A 16,254-nucleotide genomic window follows, 5' to 3' on the forward strand; every position below is an offset into this window, starting at 1 on the left:
TAGGTGTGTCGTCAGTGTTGTCCCTTAAAGAGCGCGTTCGTCGAACATGCTCATATTTTTGGTGAATGCTAAACTGAACTAATTAATTTGTAACTCATGAACGAGAACGTGAGCGAGTAACGATTAAAGAAGGATTAACATCATTTACTTGTACTTTACTTTCAATGCTTTCAAAATCACAAGCCCCGCCCAGTTAGTGACGCGTTTTCCATCAGCCAGCAGTGGTTGGTCTGCCAGAGAGGGTAGGCGGAGCTAAGCGGCTGCTTTTCTGCTCTCTGCAAGTGTTGCGAGTAAACAGTAATCTACTATGGCTGAACAAACAAAGAAAAGATGGATGACTACAGATACAACTTCAACAAGAAGTGAAAATCCAAAGAAGAAGAAACAAACTCGACGCTCAGATGAAGCAAACAGTCTGAAAAGGAAAGCGACCGTCAGCCAGGAAAATCAGGAGTTACAACCGGAGCCGACCGTGGACGTCTGGTTAAACTGGGAAGTGTCCTTCTGTAATTACTGTGTATCGCCATTAGGTGGCGCCAAAGTGAACGAAACCCAAATCTTCAAGATTGTTTAAGTTCAGTAAAGACTTTTACTGGAGCAATATTAGAACAGCTGACTTTAACTTGTACCAGAGTCATCCTCTGGTTTGATATCTGTACTTTCAGTACGGCTTTCAGGTACTTCATCCACCACTGCTCAAACTAAGAGCTTCTTTGTGTCTGTATTCCTCTCTCCAGTTTGAAGTTGGCACTCCTGCTGATGTCACATATTTCTGCTCCTATCAGGGTTGAACAATATTTCAATTTAATGACGGTTTGCTGCAGAAAGACGCAGCCTTTAATCCACACACACATCTGAACATGTCAGGCTCTTTAACACATTGATTCTTCTTTGCGACTCCCGAAGTAACCAAATAAAGACAACAATCATGTCTGGAGGTATAAAGAGCTTAATGCACATTGTAAAACACACACACACACACACACACACACACACACACACACACACACACACACACACACACACACACACACACACGCAGCATCCATCCAAATAGCTGGCAAGCACACTTAAAGATGGTAATCTCTTTAATTGCTCAGGCTGTTGACTTGTGCACACACATTAGTGAGAGCCATCATGTTTATCAGCGTTCCTGCCCCCTGGTGATCAGCAGTGTGAATTTATGTCTGCTGCTGCTCCCAATTCATTAGTGCTCGATATATTATCACTCTGCTATTCACTCCATCTGAGGCACGACAATTTATTACAGCAAGTACAACAATCTCTGACATCATCAGCAAGGAGACGTTGGTTGTGTGCCAGGGACAGGAAGTGACATAATTAGTATCTGGGAGAATCAAGCTCATGAACAAAAATAACCCCGATACAAAGTGACCTGGTTGACTAATTACGACGGATATAAAAGATCAATTATATTTGTGATTGTGACTTTCCATCAAAAAACATGGACGCCCCCCCTTTGTGTCAAAAGTGAAGCCGAAGCAGAAGTGCCTTAAACCTGCATTCTTTCCAACGTCCAGAGCAGGGGGCGAAGTCAATGACAAAATGCTCCTCCTCCTCTCCTGATGTATTCCCTCAGTAAACATGTTCCTCATGACTTTATGGTCTCAGTCTCTAGTTTCTTCTTCAACACAGCATGATGTTCATTTAGTCACTGATGCTCCCATTGAGAGTCACAGGGACCAGAAGGAGGGGCGGGGTTAGGGCGGGGCTACCTGTGACTGACTGTGATCCAATCATGATAGAGGCTTAGCCACAGTATATTAAGTACACTTCTGAGGTACTCTACATGAGCATATTCACTTTAGGCTACTTTATACTTCATTACACCACATTTTTGGAAAACTTTACAGTTTACAGTTTTAACACTTTATGAAGGTAAACTAATAAATGACTATGTATCATAATAGATTATATATTACCCAGCACTAAAGTAGTTAAAATGAGCTGCTAATAAAGTGATTTAAATATAATTATATAATATAAATTATTGTTAAAGTGGCTGTTGTGCTTAATGAGGACTTTTACTTTGGTACTTAATGATTATGTTGGCTAGTACTTTTGTCCTGAAGAAATAATTTGACTGCAAGCCTTGAACTTCCTCTGTGTGTGTGTGTGTGTGTGTGTGTGTGTGTGTGTGTGTGTGCCTATCATCTGCATGGCCTGTTAGCCAGTCTATGTCCTGTGTATAATGGTCACCAGTGCTGCACTCGATAACAGCAGCCTGGTGTTTAGAGGGGTGAATTTATGATGTCAGGGAGTCCTCCTCCTGATCTCACAGCTGAAGGCTGTAACTGTGGATAAAAAACGTTCTGTGATAAAAACGTTCTAACTGTGGATAAAAAACGTTCTAACTGTAGATAAAAAACGTTCTAACTGTAGATAAAAAACGTTCTGTGATAAAAACGTTCTAACTGTAGATAAAAAACGTTCTAACTGTAGACAAAAACGTTCTAACTGTAGACAAAATCGTTCTGTGATAAAAACGTTCTCACTGTCGATAAAAACGTTCTAACTGTAGATAAATACATTCTAAGATAAAAATGTTTAACTGTAGATAAAAAAGGTTCTAACTGTCGATGAAAACGTTCTAACTGTAGATAAAAACGTTCCAAATGTTGATGAAAACGTTCTAATGGTAGATAAAAAAAATTCTCACTGCCGATAAAAACATTCTAACTGTGGATAAAATCGTTCTGTGATAAAAACGTTCTCACTGTGGATAAATACATTCTAAGATAAAAATGTTTAACTGTAGATAAAAAAGGTTCTAACTGTCGATAAAAACGTTCTCACTGCAGATAAAACGTTCGGTGATAAAAACGTTCTCACTGTAAATAAAAACGTTCTAACTGTAGATAAATATGTTCTAAGATAAAAATGTTTTAACTACAGATAAAAACGTTCTAACTGCAGATAAAAACGTTCGGTGATAAAAACGTTGTCTGTGTCGTCCGAATCCTGAGATAAACACTCGATAGGATGACGTTTGGACTCTGCAGTGCGAGGACGGCCTCACAGCAGAGCGGATCAAACGCAGAGGACAGATGGTGGAGGTGAATACTGATGAGCAGATGTACAGTATCTGCACATCATGAGCTGCCCTCAGAGAGACGCATCATTACGTTTTACCGACTCATTAAATAAATGTTTTATTAACATTTATTGTCATTACATTCACATTCACACTGCTGCAACCAGCTGCTGCGGTCCCACGCTGAGTTTACACGTTTCAGGACTCAGAGCAACACTCTGCTGTACTGTTGGATAAATGTTTTCTGGCAAATACACAGCCGCGCATAAGAATTCATTAGTTTGTTTTGTTTATGGACTATGATGTGTTGCTCTATCACATACAACCTCAATAAATCCATCTTAGTTTGCACCTGGAACATGACGTGGGAAAGTTCCAGGAGGACGAATACTTCTGCAATGAACTGTGACTGAATGTGTGTGCAAAGTTTAAAAGTTGTGTTGTGAAATATGACTGTATTCGAAGCTGCTGGTCAAATGTCATCCATCAAACATGCTCAGGCACGTGTCATAACCTGCTGTCCCTTTTGGGCGGAGGTCAAAGTTCATGAACTTCACTGGAGTGCTTCTCACTGATCATACCAAACCTCAAGTTACTTTATTCACTGATTTTGGGGAAATTAGATCATGTTTTATTTCCTGATGATGTCGACCAGCATCTCTGTCTTACATTGGAATGTTTGTTGGACAGATGCTTCACATTACATCTGTGTTTTTAGCTAGTTAGCTCAGTAAATGCCCGGACTGGAAGCCCGAAGCACAGAGATAGTAGTGTTTAAACATGTAGCACGGCAGCGTTGGACCTCCAGGAGGAGGAGGTTTATTAGTCCTGGACGAGGACAGCAGAGCAGGGAATACTGGCAGACAACAGGACTGCACTCTAAACAAGTTCTGACAAGGACCAACAAGGCCCGTTTCACAACAGGGACCACAGTACTGAGGGTGTTTACAGTGGCTTGAAAGAGGACTCTGACTCTGGGCAGCATCGAGACAGCGGGTGCCCTGAGTCAAACAAGACATCCATCTCTGTACCTCAACTTTTGTGTGCTGGGAGAACCTGGTCCTTTACCTGGAGTGAAGCAGCAGTACATCTTAACATACAGCGAGTGAGCAAACTGAAGTATTGTCAGGATAAGCTACAAGCGACGCTGCAGTCCTGCAGAGGGCACCGTGATAGCAGCTTGTCAATCACAGGTAGCCCCGCCCTAAATCCCCCCCTGCTTTATGGTGTGTGTGTGTAAATGGGACTTGAACCCACCTCTCATGTTACAGACTAATGGCACTGAGAGTAAGAGCATGGATGTTAAAAGACAGCTTCACAAAGCCTCTTACAGAGCTGTTGTTTGGGATTGCGTCACATTCTCAGGTGTTTGTTCTTGTTATTTGTCACCTTTCGCTCACCTTTTACACTCTGTCATATTTTATTTAGCATCCACAGAGACCGAAAACACCTTAAAAAGCATCCAACAAACTGTCAAACGTATTTATTTTAACACTTTTCCTCTGGAAGCAGAAATAATTGTCGCTTGTTGACTTCTCTGTATTCACAGTTAACACACCGTCCCTCCCTCAGTCTGCTATGCAAATACACAAACATCCCTGCTGGCCTGTTTGCAGTCTGTTCACCAACATTTCCAGCCTGAGCCGGCCTCTGTCACACTCACAGGAAGTGCAGATGTCCATGTTTCGTATTCCTGTCAGGGAGGCAGAGTCACTGATCCTCCCTCAGAGGCGGAAAAACTCATATTTTTTTTCTCCTGTCACCTTCCCCCGGCTGACTCACATCCCCTCTCCTCCACCACAGAAGAAGAAACATGCCCTCTCTCTGTGTCCTCAGCCCTGCTTTTATCTGCCCCCCGCCCTGCGTGATCTCTCCGGTCGCAGGAATATTTGCTGTGTCTCCATCCTGAACTCTCAGTTTGACTGTGCGGCCGGAGCAGGCGGGGGTCTGTTGTTGCCTCCGGCTCCGAGCTGCTGAGGAGGCGGCTGCTGCTGTGACTGCAGCGCTTTCTCTCTGAATTCATCAAATCACCGACCGGACGAGTCAGAGAGAGGAAGAGAGAGAGGGAGAGAGAGAGAGAGAGAGAGAGAGAGGCAGACAGGAAATGTCAACAGGTTCAAACGCTCCGTTGTTCAATTTGTAAAGTTTGGAGTTTTTTCTTCATGGACTTATTTAGAGGAAAGCAAACAGCCTGCTGGCTCCTTCAGCACGAGGACAATCTGCTCTGCAGCTGTGCGCTCTCATTTATTCATCTTAGACACCAAAAACAACATAAAGCAACATTTACACCACCTTACTCCTGAGGCTGCACCACCAACAGATCTCACTACCAAATTCAAATATTAGAATATCATAGATTTTTGAAGGGTAGCCATCGTGCTCATTGTCGTCCAAAAATGAACCGACTCTTCCTGTTGGGCTGCGTAACATCTTCCTTCATCACCATGAACACACACACTGTAGTTTGATTTGACTCGACTCCACACACACCGTCCTGCTGCTCCAAATACTCACTGGAGCACCAAATTCATCCGCCGCTGAAAATAGTTCCCCAAAAATGCTCTATTTCCTACTTTAATTAGCAGCTGTTTCAGCCTTCCTGTCAAACATTGTAGTCTTCAAACCCAAGACATCATTAAAAAGAGCACTGGGGTTATTTCCTCAGACGGACATCGTACGAGTCACGACCTTTAGGCTACAACAAGCTAGAGGTAATGAAATGAATCAGTAGAAGGGTGCAGAGGTGAACGTACCAGATGGACCCGGTAGAGGATGCTGATCCCCAGAGTCATGAAGGGTTTGGAGAAATCGATCACCTTTTCTCTCTCCGAGGTGATGGTGAAGCCGGCGACAGCCAGGTCTGCTTTCTGAGAGAGAGAGAGAGAGAGAGAGAGAGAGAGAGAGAGAGAGAGAGAGAGAGAGAGAGAGATTATTACCACATTTAACTTTACGGTTAGTTAGTTACAGTGGCGACCTCTAGTGGGCGTTGTAGTCATTACAATATAAAAGGTGGAAGTCAGCAGAAAGAGGGAAAAGTCCTTTTAGGTTAGAAGTCGACAGTTTGACACCAGTTTAAAAACCAAAGTCAACGTTGACTTCTGTTACATTTTGGAGTGATGTCACTGACATGCACAATGTCACATTTACGTGTAGATAATTTAGACATTAAACTTCTTTAGAATCGTCCTGTGGGTCTTGTTTGATGGTACAAACTGACCCACTAAGTCGTCGCCTGGGTTGGAGTCGTGTTTGTATTCCAGCTGTCTTTTTGCAGCTGCTGATTGCTCCATAAATCATCATAAATCATTTGCCCCGGCTATCTGCCCCGTCTCAAGGTCACAAAGCAAACTGCACTGATGGTATTCCAGTGCAATCATAATAATAATGGTAATACATGTTATTTATAAAGTGCTTTTCATGATACTCAAAGGCACTTTACATTTTCAGAAATGTAAAAATGCCTATAAAGTTTAGCAGCTGGTGCTGTTTGCTCTTGTTTTGTGTCTGATTGTGGAGAGAAGCTGCACCTCTGCTGCGCCGTGCTGCGCTCTCAGGCATTAGCTGAGCTCAGCTCCATGCACAGATGGATGATGAGCAGGGAGAGGACGGGGCAGCTCTTTAACAGTTTGTTGTAAAGTCCAGACTCGACAGGTGTTTACAGTTTCACTCTCTGTAACGGAGCTGCATTTCTTCAGCGAGCCCGCAGCAGCAGCTCTGCCATGCGTAACGGCTCCGCACATGTGGACAAAGTGTGCCGGGGTTGAGCCTCACACAGCCCCCGACTGATTGGTCTCCTGATTATAACAATAATGACAGAATATTATTAACAGACTGTTTTTATAGATATGATGTACAAAAGTTGGAATTGTTGTCGCGATCACTGGAAACTCTGAGCGTAGCAGCCCTTATAATACTGCGCTGCAGTTCCCACCAGCTCGTTTGCAGCTAATATTGTCACTCTTACTGCACAGTGCTGTTAGCTGTGCTGTTAGCTGTTAGCGCTGCTGTTAGCTGTTAGCTGTTAGCTGTGCTGTTAGCTGTTAGCGCTGGCGTTTGTGAATTACATGTTTAATCGAGATCTTGAGAAAACAACCGGAAATGACTCAGGAAACCGGAGTAAATAAAATGTATTGGTGCATGTCCGCTTAGGGCTTCCGTAGTAAATAAAGTTTGTTGTTACTTCAAGAGAAGTCAAGTTTTAATAAATGATGACATTTTCAGTTTCCCACAAGAATCTAGTCTCAGTTTTCTGGAGGTCCTGTGTTTGTTTGAGTCATGCATCGCCCCGACCACCACCCAAAGTATGCTCTTCATACTACGTCAGCTGACTTCAACACCACGTTATAACAAACAGAGGAAAGCATCCAGAATGCCCCTCGGGGCACAGATCGTCAGGTGTCTCCCTCCTGCACAGTCGCTCTGACATAATCATTTTTGTTGCATGTTTTCAAGGTTAATGGTGTCTCTGCAGCAGCGTGAGAGCAGATGAGCACTACTGTCCGCTCTGACTGATATTCTGGCGCATTAACGGGACAAAGAGTCGTCCCAACAGTCTCTAATTGAACAGCCGTCTGTTTTTACACACTGCACTCTGATTTTTCCTCCACAGGAGCGGCGATTAAAGGCAGCAGCTTTGTTCCAGATGTATAAACCTTCTGTGCAGAGATCCCGAGACTTTTAATGAAATATTGATTTTTATTGTACAGAAGTCATTGTGGAGGGCTCCGCTGTTACTGACTGCATTAGAAGTTAACAGTGAGTTGTTATTGTGCGGCTCTCAGGGGGCTGCAGGGCACTAAAGCTGCCAGAGAACAGCTTTTGTTCGTGCTGCGGCTCAGCGGGTAAATCACAGAGCTCACACTGCTCCCATTTCAAGCTAAGACACACTTTAATTTAGGCTGAGCACTCCTGATATACCGACTGCAACTTTCTGTAATTGTTTCCCTGAAATGAGTTGGACACTGAGCAGGTTAGGAAAAGATTTACACATTAACTGTTTTAAATCCGGGCGTGTGGAGACCTCAGCAACAACATCTGCAGCGGCTCTTTGGGATTGAACCAGATCAGGAGATTTTTAAGAACTTCTAATCAAATTAACACAACGTTCAGTGTTTTCACACGATCTCTGCTGCACACGCTCTGGATACAACTGAGCAAGATGGCAGCGCTTTTGTACGAGAGGAGATGGAGACGCATCGTTCATCTTGATGTCCATCTCACACGGCCATTCATTCATTGTCTGTGTTTATATTCAAGCCAACATCACGGTTCACCTTTCCCACATGTGTTTAGTGTTCCACGTTGGAGCGGGGGTTTAACCTCGCCGTGTAAACACGTCGGAGTGAATTTAAAGTTGAAAGATAATCTCATTAAGGTGAAGAGAACAGACGCTCTGAGTGGATCCATGGAGGAGCGTTTATCTGGACCCCAGACTCCCCTCTGCTCCTTAATTAACACTTAATTGATTAACGAGGAGACACTTGTAAAACGGATTTCACCCACTTTCATCAGACTGCTGGGCCTTGTAGTGTGTGTGTGTGTGTATGTGTGTGTGTGTGTGTGTTTGTTTGAAAGCATAAGGTTGTTTTAAGAGCTTCTACCTCTGAAATTTCATCAGTGTGCGAGCAAAGGTTACACACATACATGGAAAGAGAGAGTGTGTGTGTGTGTGTGCGTGTGCGTGTGTGTGTGTGTGTGTGTGTGTGTGTCTGTGTGTGTGTGTGTGTGTTCATACTGAGGACTCCCACTGTGTAATTGAAACTGTTCTCTATAATTAGTAAGAAAAAAGTCAGTTGATTAGCGCGTTAATGGCCTGCTTGTGTTCCCAATTTCCTCTCTCTCACACACACACACACACACACACACACACACACACACACACACACACACACACACACACACACAGTCAAACACACTCAGTCACAGTCATCAGCCACCATCACCATTATCATCACCATTATGTGTAGCTAACACGCAGTGTGGGTGGTTTCGTCTGTGTGTGTGTGTGTGTGTGTGTGTGTGTGTGTGTGTGCTATCAGCAGTATTAGACAGGAACCACCAGCAGTGCACTTTCTATATTATGTGGAGCAGCTTCACACACACCGTTTCCTCCTGTACTTGTGAGGACCTGCGCTGCACTCTGTCGTGTGGGCCTTTAAACGCTCCGTTCAGACAACGACGGTGTCACCTCGGGAGGTTTAATGACCAGCAAATATTCAACCTTCATGATACGTCAGAAAACCGAAAGCCATCTTGTTTTGGTTGGTACCAGCTGGTTAACCTCCCTCCTCCTCCTGAGCTGTGTCTGATGAACTCTCCTGCTGCTTCCAGCTCCTCGAGGCTGACCAGTGCCCAGTGTGATGAGCTGTTAGCCCGGATCAGTACCAGGACTTCTCTGATGGACACCAACTACCGGCGTCCTGTTTCAGCTGTGGAGCGCCTGTCCGTCTGTCTCCGCTGAGTGGCAGTTTCACTGTATCTAGCAAGTCACACGTGGGCTGAGATCTGTCTCACTACAGCGCTATGAAGCCACAACAAACAGATGTTACTGAGATTTAATGACAATAAACAGGCTGAGAGGATGCTGAGAGAACTACATCAGGAGGCAGGGTTGGAAAGAGGCTGAACTCATTCTTTCAACAACTTCTAGTTTGGTCCCGAGATGCAACATCAGGAGGGTCGCAACACTGATGGGCTTTTGTGAATTTATATATATATAAATATATATATATATACTATATATTATGATCAACTGTCCTGCATTAGTTGTCATGGCAACAGGCTGCAGTGGGCGTGCACAAAGGGTGCAAGACGTGTGCTGCGATCCGCTGACAGTGATGCCACCCTTAACTGCAACACAAGAGTCAGCCAATTAAAACGAGTGTTGGAGCGTTAGCGAGGCGCTCGGCCCTGAGCAGCACCAACACACACACACACACACACACACACACACACACACACACACACACACACACGCTGAGGAGGTATTAAGTGGCTCAGCTGAAGCTCAATTTCCCCCGTTAGTTGTTTTCTCAGGGAAAGTGGCTCATTTCAAGTCAAGTTGTGTCTAATTAAAGCTGCGCAGAGAATTGCCTGCGACAAAGCTGTGAGAGAAAGCAAAGATGATAAGGTGAAGTGTGGGCAAGTGTGTGTGTGTGTGTGTGTGTGTGTGTGTGTGTGTGTGTGTGTGTGTGTGTGTGTGGTCTTGCAGTCTGTTCTTGGCAGGAACAATTTGAAACACCTAGAAAGTGAGTAAATTTTGTCCTCTTCAAAGGAGAGTTTAAAATGTGAGACTTTTGTTTGAGCTCTTTTCTCTTTAAAGAAGTGAGCACGTCTAGAAAGGGAGGATTCTTTAAAGCAGCAGTCAGGAGTTCATATCAGTTTGACTAGCTGCAGTATCATCTGAGTATCTGTGATTACGTGCTCTTTTCTGTTTTTAAAGGGACATTTCACTGATTCGAACCTTTTCTTTACCTATCAGAGTCAGTTCTACAAAGTGAATCCTCTGCAGATGTTCTCTGTGTCTCTGCAGCCACAAAATCTCTTGTTCGTCCAACACCAGCACCGCCTGTGACGTAGTTGGTGTCCTAGAAGCTCTACATTCAGCGTGGACTTCTCCCACACGCCTTTGCTTGTATTAAAAACTAACTTCTAAACTTTGCAAAAAGCAGAGATAATGAGCTCCCCAAGATTCGCAGAGGATGTTCTGCACGAAGAAACATTTCATATTTCTTTCTGGCGAGTTAATACGACTGAATATCCAGAGTACTCGAGCAAAGAAAGGCTGCAGAGAGTGGCGTAGGCCACAGCTGCAATGCATGCTGGTACATGAAGACATTGGGACAGTTGTGTAAACAGAAGTCCTCACTTGGTGGGTTCAAGGAAACTAAAGTAAAACTTTAAATAGAAGAAATAACTTTACACTTCTATATATATAAATAACTAACACTTTCAGTAAATGTGATCGAGGAGCCCACATGTGATAAAAACAAACTGGACATGCTGAAATGTAAAACCTCTGAACACTAAGTCCTCTCTGACGACCGACTTTTCTCCCTCCTCGTCCACTCACCCTGTTGATCAGCTCTCCCACCATCCCCGTCCAGCTGCCGTTGGGCTCCGGCGCTCCGTACAGTCCATCATCCACCAGCTTGATCTTGAAGGAGAACTTCAGGATGTCCGCCAGCTCCCGCAGCATGTCCACACAGAAACCCTCGTACTGGTCGTTCCCCTGGAGGTCCTGGTATTTGGACTTACGCATCACGTATGGGTTTTCCTGTCAGATGAGACGTGACGACATTCAGCAACTCCAACCAGTGATACTTCATGCTGCGCTATATGAGGGATTTTTACCAGTATTGTGGTGACGATTAGCGTCTTGTTAGCCAGCGTCTCTGACGCATTGAGGTCCAGAGAAGTGGAGTTCATGGCCAACGTGTTGTTGGAGTACCAGGTACCAATCTGTCCATTCAGGAAGAAGAGAAGGACAAAGAGGAGGAAGAAGGGAAGAAAAGGAAAGAGTGGGAGATTTAAAGACAGACAGGTGTTAAAGAGTTTGAGATTCAACACCCCAGCAGCCCAGAATGAATCATTTAACGGTTAACTCAGGCTTGTTTCAACAATGTGTGAGCATATTGAAATTTGCGTTTGTGTTCCTGTGGTCATGGGCCAGAAAGCCATCGATATACGTCCAATGAAAATAGCCCTGAGAGCAACAGTTTGAAAACTCTGTTGAAAACTTTCTTCACAGTGTTGAGCAGAGTTTTACTGCACATCAGACACTTGGCGTGCAGACAGTTCTGAGACAGGAGCGGATGATGCCCCTGACCTGTGAGGACACATCCTTTGAAGGACGTAGTTTATGAAGGCCGCCGTGAAGGCCAAATCGAGCGTTGTTAAATGAGACGATCGGCTCTAGAAGATTTTCTATTTACGTCACCAGCTGTTCTCGTCCTTACCCTTGAGTCGCTCAGCACCGTTCCCGGCACACACAGCTAATAGAAATGGAGCCAGAGATTTAAATTTTATTCTTTCTGCTCGACCATTTATCAGAGGCCTCACAGGCGGTGTGTGATGTATTTCAGGGTGTCGTTACTTTTGGGGAAGCTCTTTTCTCTTTTGGATGAAATACAATCGTAGTGCGATGAGTCTTGGAACAGGTTGGGCTGCACATGATTCAGCTGTTGGATCTTTCAAATGAGGGAAAATTGATGAAAACAGGAAAGCTATTTGATGACCAGCAGAGCAGATCAGCTTGCTTGTGTGTTTAGCGTCTTTACGAGACGTGAAAGTGACGTCACAAAACGTCTTCATGTGTCGTTCTGTGAGTGAGAACAGTCCGCTGTGTCGTGGTCGTATCAGAGCTGCAGGTGTGACGGAGGGCGGAGCAGACACACACAGTCGACTTCGGCCTATAAACCCCGTCCCTTCCTGCGGGTCGTACGGAGGTGAAGGCGTGTTAGTTTGCTGTTTAACCGCTGTGAAACAATCAGAACATAACGTCTTATTTCACTGCTTTATTTACATTAACGGCGCTTGCTCTCTTCACTTCCTGTCTATGTCGCTCGACCACAGCTGCTCTCTCTCTTTTGCTGGCTGCAGCTTTGGGTTGAAAATCTGACTGTAGATCTGTTGTTGTTTTAAAGCTTCGGGACCTTTCGGTGCTACTGAACGTAAAAGTAACAGAGATCGTGTCGTGTTGAAACTCGTGGTACTGAAAAGTATTCAAAGTGTCCAAAATGGCTTCAACCTTTCTATTGAAAGAAAGACGGAGGTGGATGAAGTAAAGCAAAGTGAAAAACAAGAAAGAAAGATGGAAGAAAGTGGGCAAGTAAGGACAAAGACAAACAAACAGGTAAGGATAAAAACAGTGTGTTGTAAGGACAGAGAGACATCCAGAGGGAGATAAATAATCCTGTCTGTACAATCGATGCTAAAATCAATGAGGGAGGACCCGGCTCCTCCCGCCTCATTCAGCAGGTTAAATAAGGTAATAAATACATACTGAAGCACATAAACGACTATCTGCTGACCTGACGCCAACCCCATCCCATCCCCTGACCTCTGACCTCACCTGACCTCTTGTTTGCGTGTGTATTTATTAGCAGTTACGATACGGTGCTGTCTCCCAGGGGACAGGGAGACAAAGAGCCACTCCTGCCCCCGGCCCCGTCGTGATGTGAAAACTCTCACCTCCACTCTTTCTCATCTCTCTCATTACCTCTTTTTCTTATTGTCTAAAAGTCCAACTTTTCTCTGCTGTGACTCCAGTGAAAACAATAATGGTGCTTTGGGCCCTTTATGTAGGCTTTCTATTTGCAATTTCTTCATTAGACTGCTTCAGCCAGCAACTGTGAAACAGGCTGTAATGGCTGCAGCTAATCCTTGGGGGTAAATGTGCCAAAATAATTCTGTCTACTAAAAGTTCTTGTTGTCTTGTTTATTCTAAGTGTGTGACAACATGACAGAAAGGATCCCTACAGAGATAGACCTTTTTGTTACAGAGGAAGATGATTGTTTTAACCACACACAGACGTTACATCGCTCTCTGCAAACATATGCAAACATATTTTGTTTCATTGTCTGTAATACATAAATCAAGTCATTTGATTCTTCCATTTTTGGCCTGAGGGTGGCGCTCTGAGAGAAAACACAAGCAACAAAGAGCTCCAGCAGAGGCCTTGCTTGAGGATTGTTAAAGTCACCATATAGATCAAATGAGAGTCTCCGACAGTGTATTACTTCTTACAGCGCACTTAACCCCGGCTTGTCAGCCCCTTTGACCCTCAGTTGACCTCTGACCTTTTCATTTTCTTCTGAGGTCATAAAGCAACATTCAACCCACACATCATGAATGGATTCTATCGATGAGCGAATCAGAGAACTGCTTACAGCCGGCAGATCAATGCTTAGCGACCAGCAGTGGCTGTAAACCTGAACATATTGGAACAGATGGTATCGACTCTCCCTCAGTTCTCTTCAGAATTTCAAAATAAAAGCCTTTTTTATTTACAGGAAGTAGTCCCTACAGACCTGCTTCTTACAGCTGATCTCTAGTCACTGAAAAATTAAACACACTTTGGGAGGGATTCCAGATTTCCAACAGTGACCTGAATACTAACTTAACCTCTGACCTGTCTGCCTACCACTTGACCCCATTTGACCTCTGACCTCTTTGTGGCCCCCAGGGTGCTTCTCCAGGATCTTCAGGGTGTAATTGGTCCTCTGGCCTTTGCTGTTGAACTCAATGTGACCTGTCAGACCGTCGTACTCCACCTGATGAGACAGAGAAAGAGAGAGAGAGAAGTGTTGTTAGCTTACGGGCACAGCTAGCAAGCAAAGTCAGGGGAAAGCAGTTAGCAACAATAGTTAGCTTCTATGTAAAGCTTTTGGATGGTTGTGCTTTAGGGACCGATATACACCCATCAGTCATAAGGATACGACCACCTGCCTAATATTGTCCCTGGTCCCTTTATGCCACCAAAACACCCTGACCCGTCGAGGCATGGACTCCAACAGACCTCTGAAGGTGTGCCGAGGTATCTGGCACCAAGACGTGAGCAGCCGATCCTTTAAGCCTCCATGGATCGGACTTGTTTCCAGCACATCCCACAGATGCTCGACTGGATTGAGATCTGGGGAAACGTCTGCAGCTGTTGAAGTAATCGCTAACATGCTAGCCAGCCAGGTGGACGCTAACACTATTTAGCACTCCTCTGCTTTTTGCCGCCCAGCTCTTCAGCTTCTCCAAATGCTCTGCTTCTGATCAACAGCACAGCTTTAGCCATCACTAAAGTTGAACCAGATAATTTAAACTCCACATGGATTTTCTTTGCACCTGTGAGTGAACCCACTGATCCACTAATCCACTTTACCCATGCACTTCTGCAGACTGCCCCCCTGTGTGAAGTTTATGTATCAATAGCTACCGACGTTGGCTTATTCCTCCTGTACGTAATTGTAAGAACAGGTTACCCTGCATACGCTGCACACATTGTGAAGAGTCGATGATGAATCGGGCACAGAGGCATTTAAAAGGACCACATTTAGAAGACAGCCAGGTTGTTTTCATGGAATCAACCTTATTAAACTGAGTTGCAGGGCAGAACTGATCTGCACTCACTTTGGCACCAATTAATTTGCACCATCTTGAGCATGAGAGAGTCAAAGAGTCCAAAATAAAGGGCTAACTAGTTTTCCTGCACCAAATTGTCCTATTAGTGACCAAGCTAGCAAGCTTTGCAAGCTATTGTGACTGATTAGCACTAGCTGCTCCACACAGGCTTGCTTGTTAGCTGTTAGCTTACCTGCCACAGTAGTTATCCATCAGTAATGACCTCAATCAGCATCCAGCACCAACATAGAATTCTGTGAGGATGGTTGGATAAAACTTTGCACTTCTGTTAAAAGCATTTTGAATCAAACCGGCAGCGATATTAGAGAAACTGAGAACGTTTGCAGCGTCTGAAAAAGAAGCTTTGAACCAAAAAAAGATGCTAATTGATTCAGAACGAGGATGCTGAAGAGGAGACAAATAAGATCTGTACTGGAAGGAGAGGCAGAGCAGACAGACAGTACAAGAGAGTGACAAAGCTGTTTATGTATTGTGTGTGTGTGTGTGTGTGTGTGTGTGTGTGTGTGTGTGTGTGTGTGTGTGTGTGTGTGTAGGAATGTGCAAATGAGTGTGAGGATTGTGTGACACGTGTGCAGTCAAGCGTGCATTTTGTGCCTGAGTTTATGTGAGTAATGTGCAATTGAGAGCACGTACAGTGTGAATGAATATGTGTGTGTTTGTGTATGCGTGTGTGTATGCGTGTGTGTGTGTGTGTGTGTGTGTGTGTGTGTGTGTGTGTGTGTGTGTGTGTGTGTGTGTGTGTGTGTGTGCATGACTCAAGATGAATTACATCCCAAAAACTCTGCGGCGAGAGAGACAGAGACAGAGGGAGAGAATGAGAGAGCGAGAGAGGTCTCTGGTTGCTGCCAAAAACAGTGCAGAGATGATGAAGTGATGCACTGGGAGCAACAAAAACAATATGGAGGGAGAGAGACGAGGGGGAGAGAGGGAGGGAGGGAGGAGGAGGGGACGGAGGGAGGGAGGGAGAGGCATCTTCAGTGGATGGAAAAACAAGAAGTGGCAGACGGACAGAAACGGGGAGAGAGGAGACGAGAATAAATCAAATAAACATGAAAATGAAAGAGAA

At 44.5% G+C, this 16,254-nt stretch overlaps 1 protein-coding gene across 4 annotated transcripts in view; it reads right to left on the reverse strand.

Moving 5' to 3' along the window:
- The window catches only part of LOC138608329 (glutamate receptor ionotropic, kainate 5-like), a 62,223-nt gene that overhangs the window by 14,311 nt on the left and 31,658 nt on the right, over positions 1 to 16,254 (reverse strand). For all 4 annotated transcript variants that reach the window (XM_069680889.1, XM_069680890.1, XM_069680888.1 and 1 more), the window contains exons 9-12: positions 14,225 to 14,329; positions 11,408 to 11,515; positions 11,127 to 11,330; positions 5,809 to 5,922 (exon numbers count right to left, since the gene is read on the reverse strand). In XM_069680889.1, the coding sequence (XP_069536990.1) occupies positions 5,809 to 5,922; positions 11,127 to 11,330; positions 11,408 to 11,515; positions 14,225 to 14,329 (531 nt within the window). The remainder of the gene's footprint in view (positions 1 to 5,808; positions 5,923 to 11,126; positions 11,331 to 11,407; positions 11,516 to 14,224; positions 14,330 to 16,254) is intronic.

Source organism: Semicossyphus pulcher, unplaced genomic scaffold (assembly GCF_022749685.1).
Source record: "Semicossyphus pulcher isolate SPU_LCO1_2020_fin unplaced genomic scaffold, fSemPul1.0.p SCAF_5, whole genome shotgun sequence".
In the NCBI taxonomy this organism is placed as follows: Eukaryota; Metazoa; Chordata; class Actinopteri; order Labriformes; family Labridae; genus Semicossyphus; species Semicossyphus pulcher.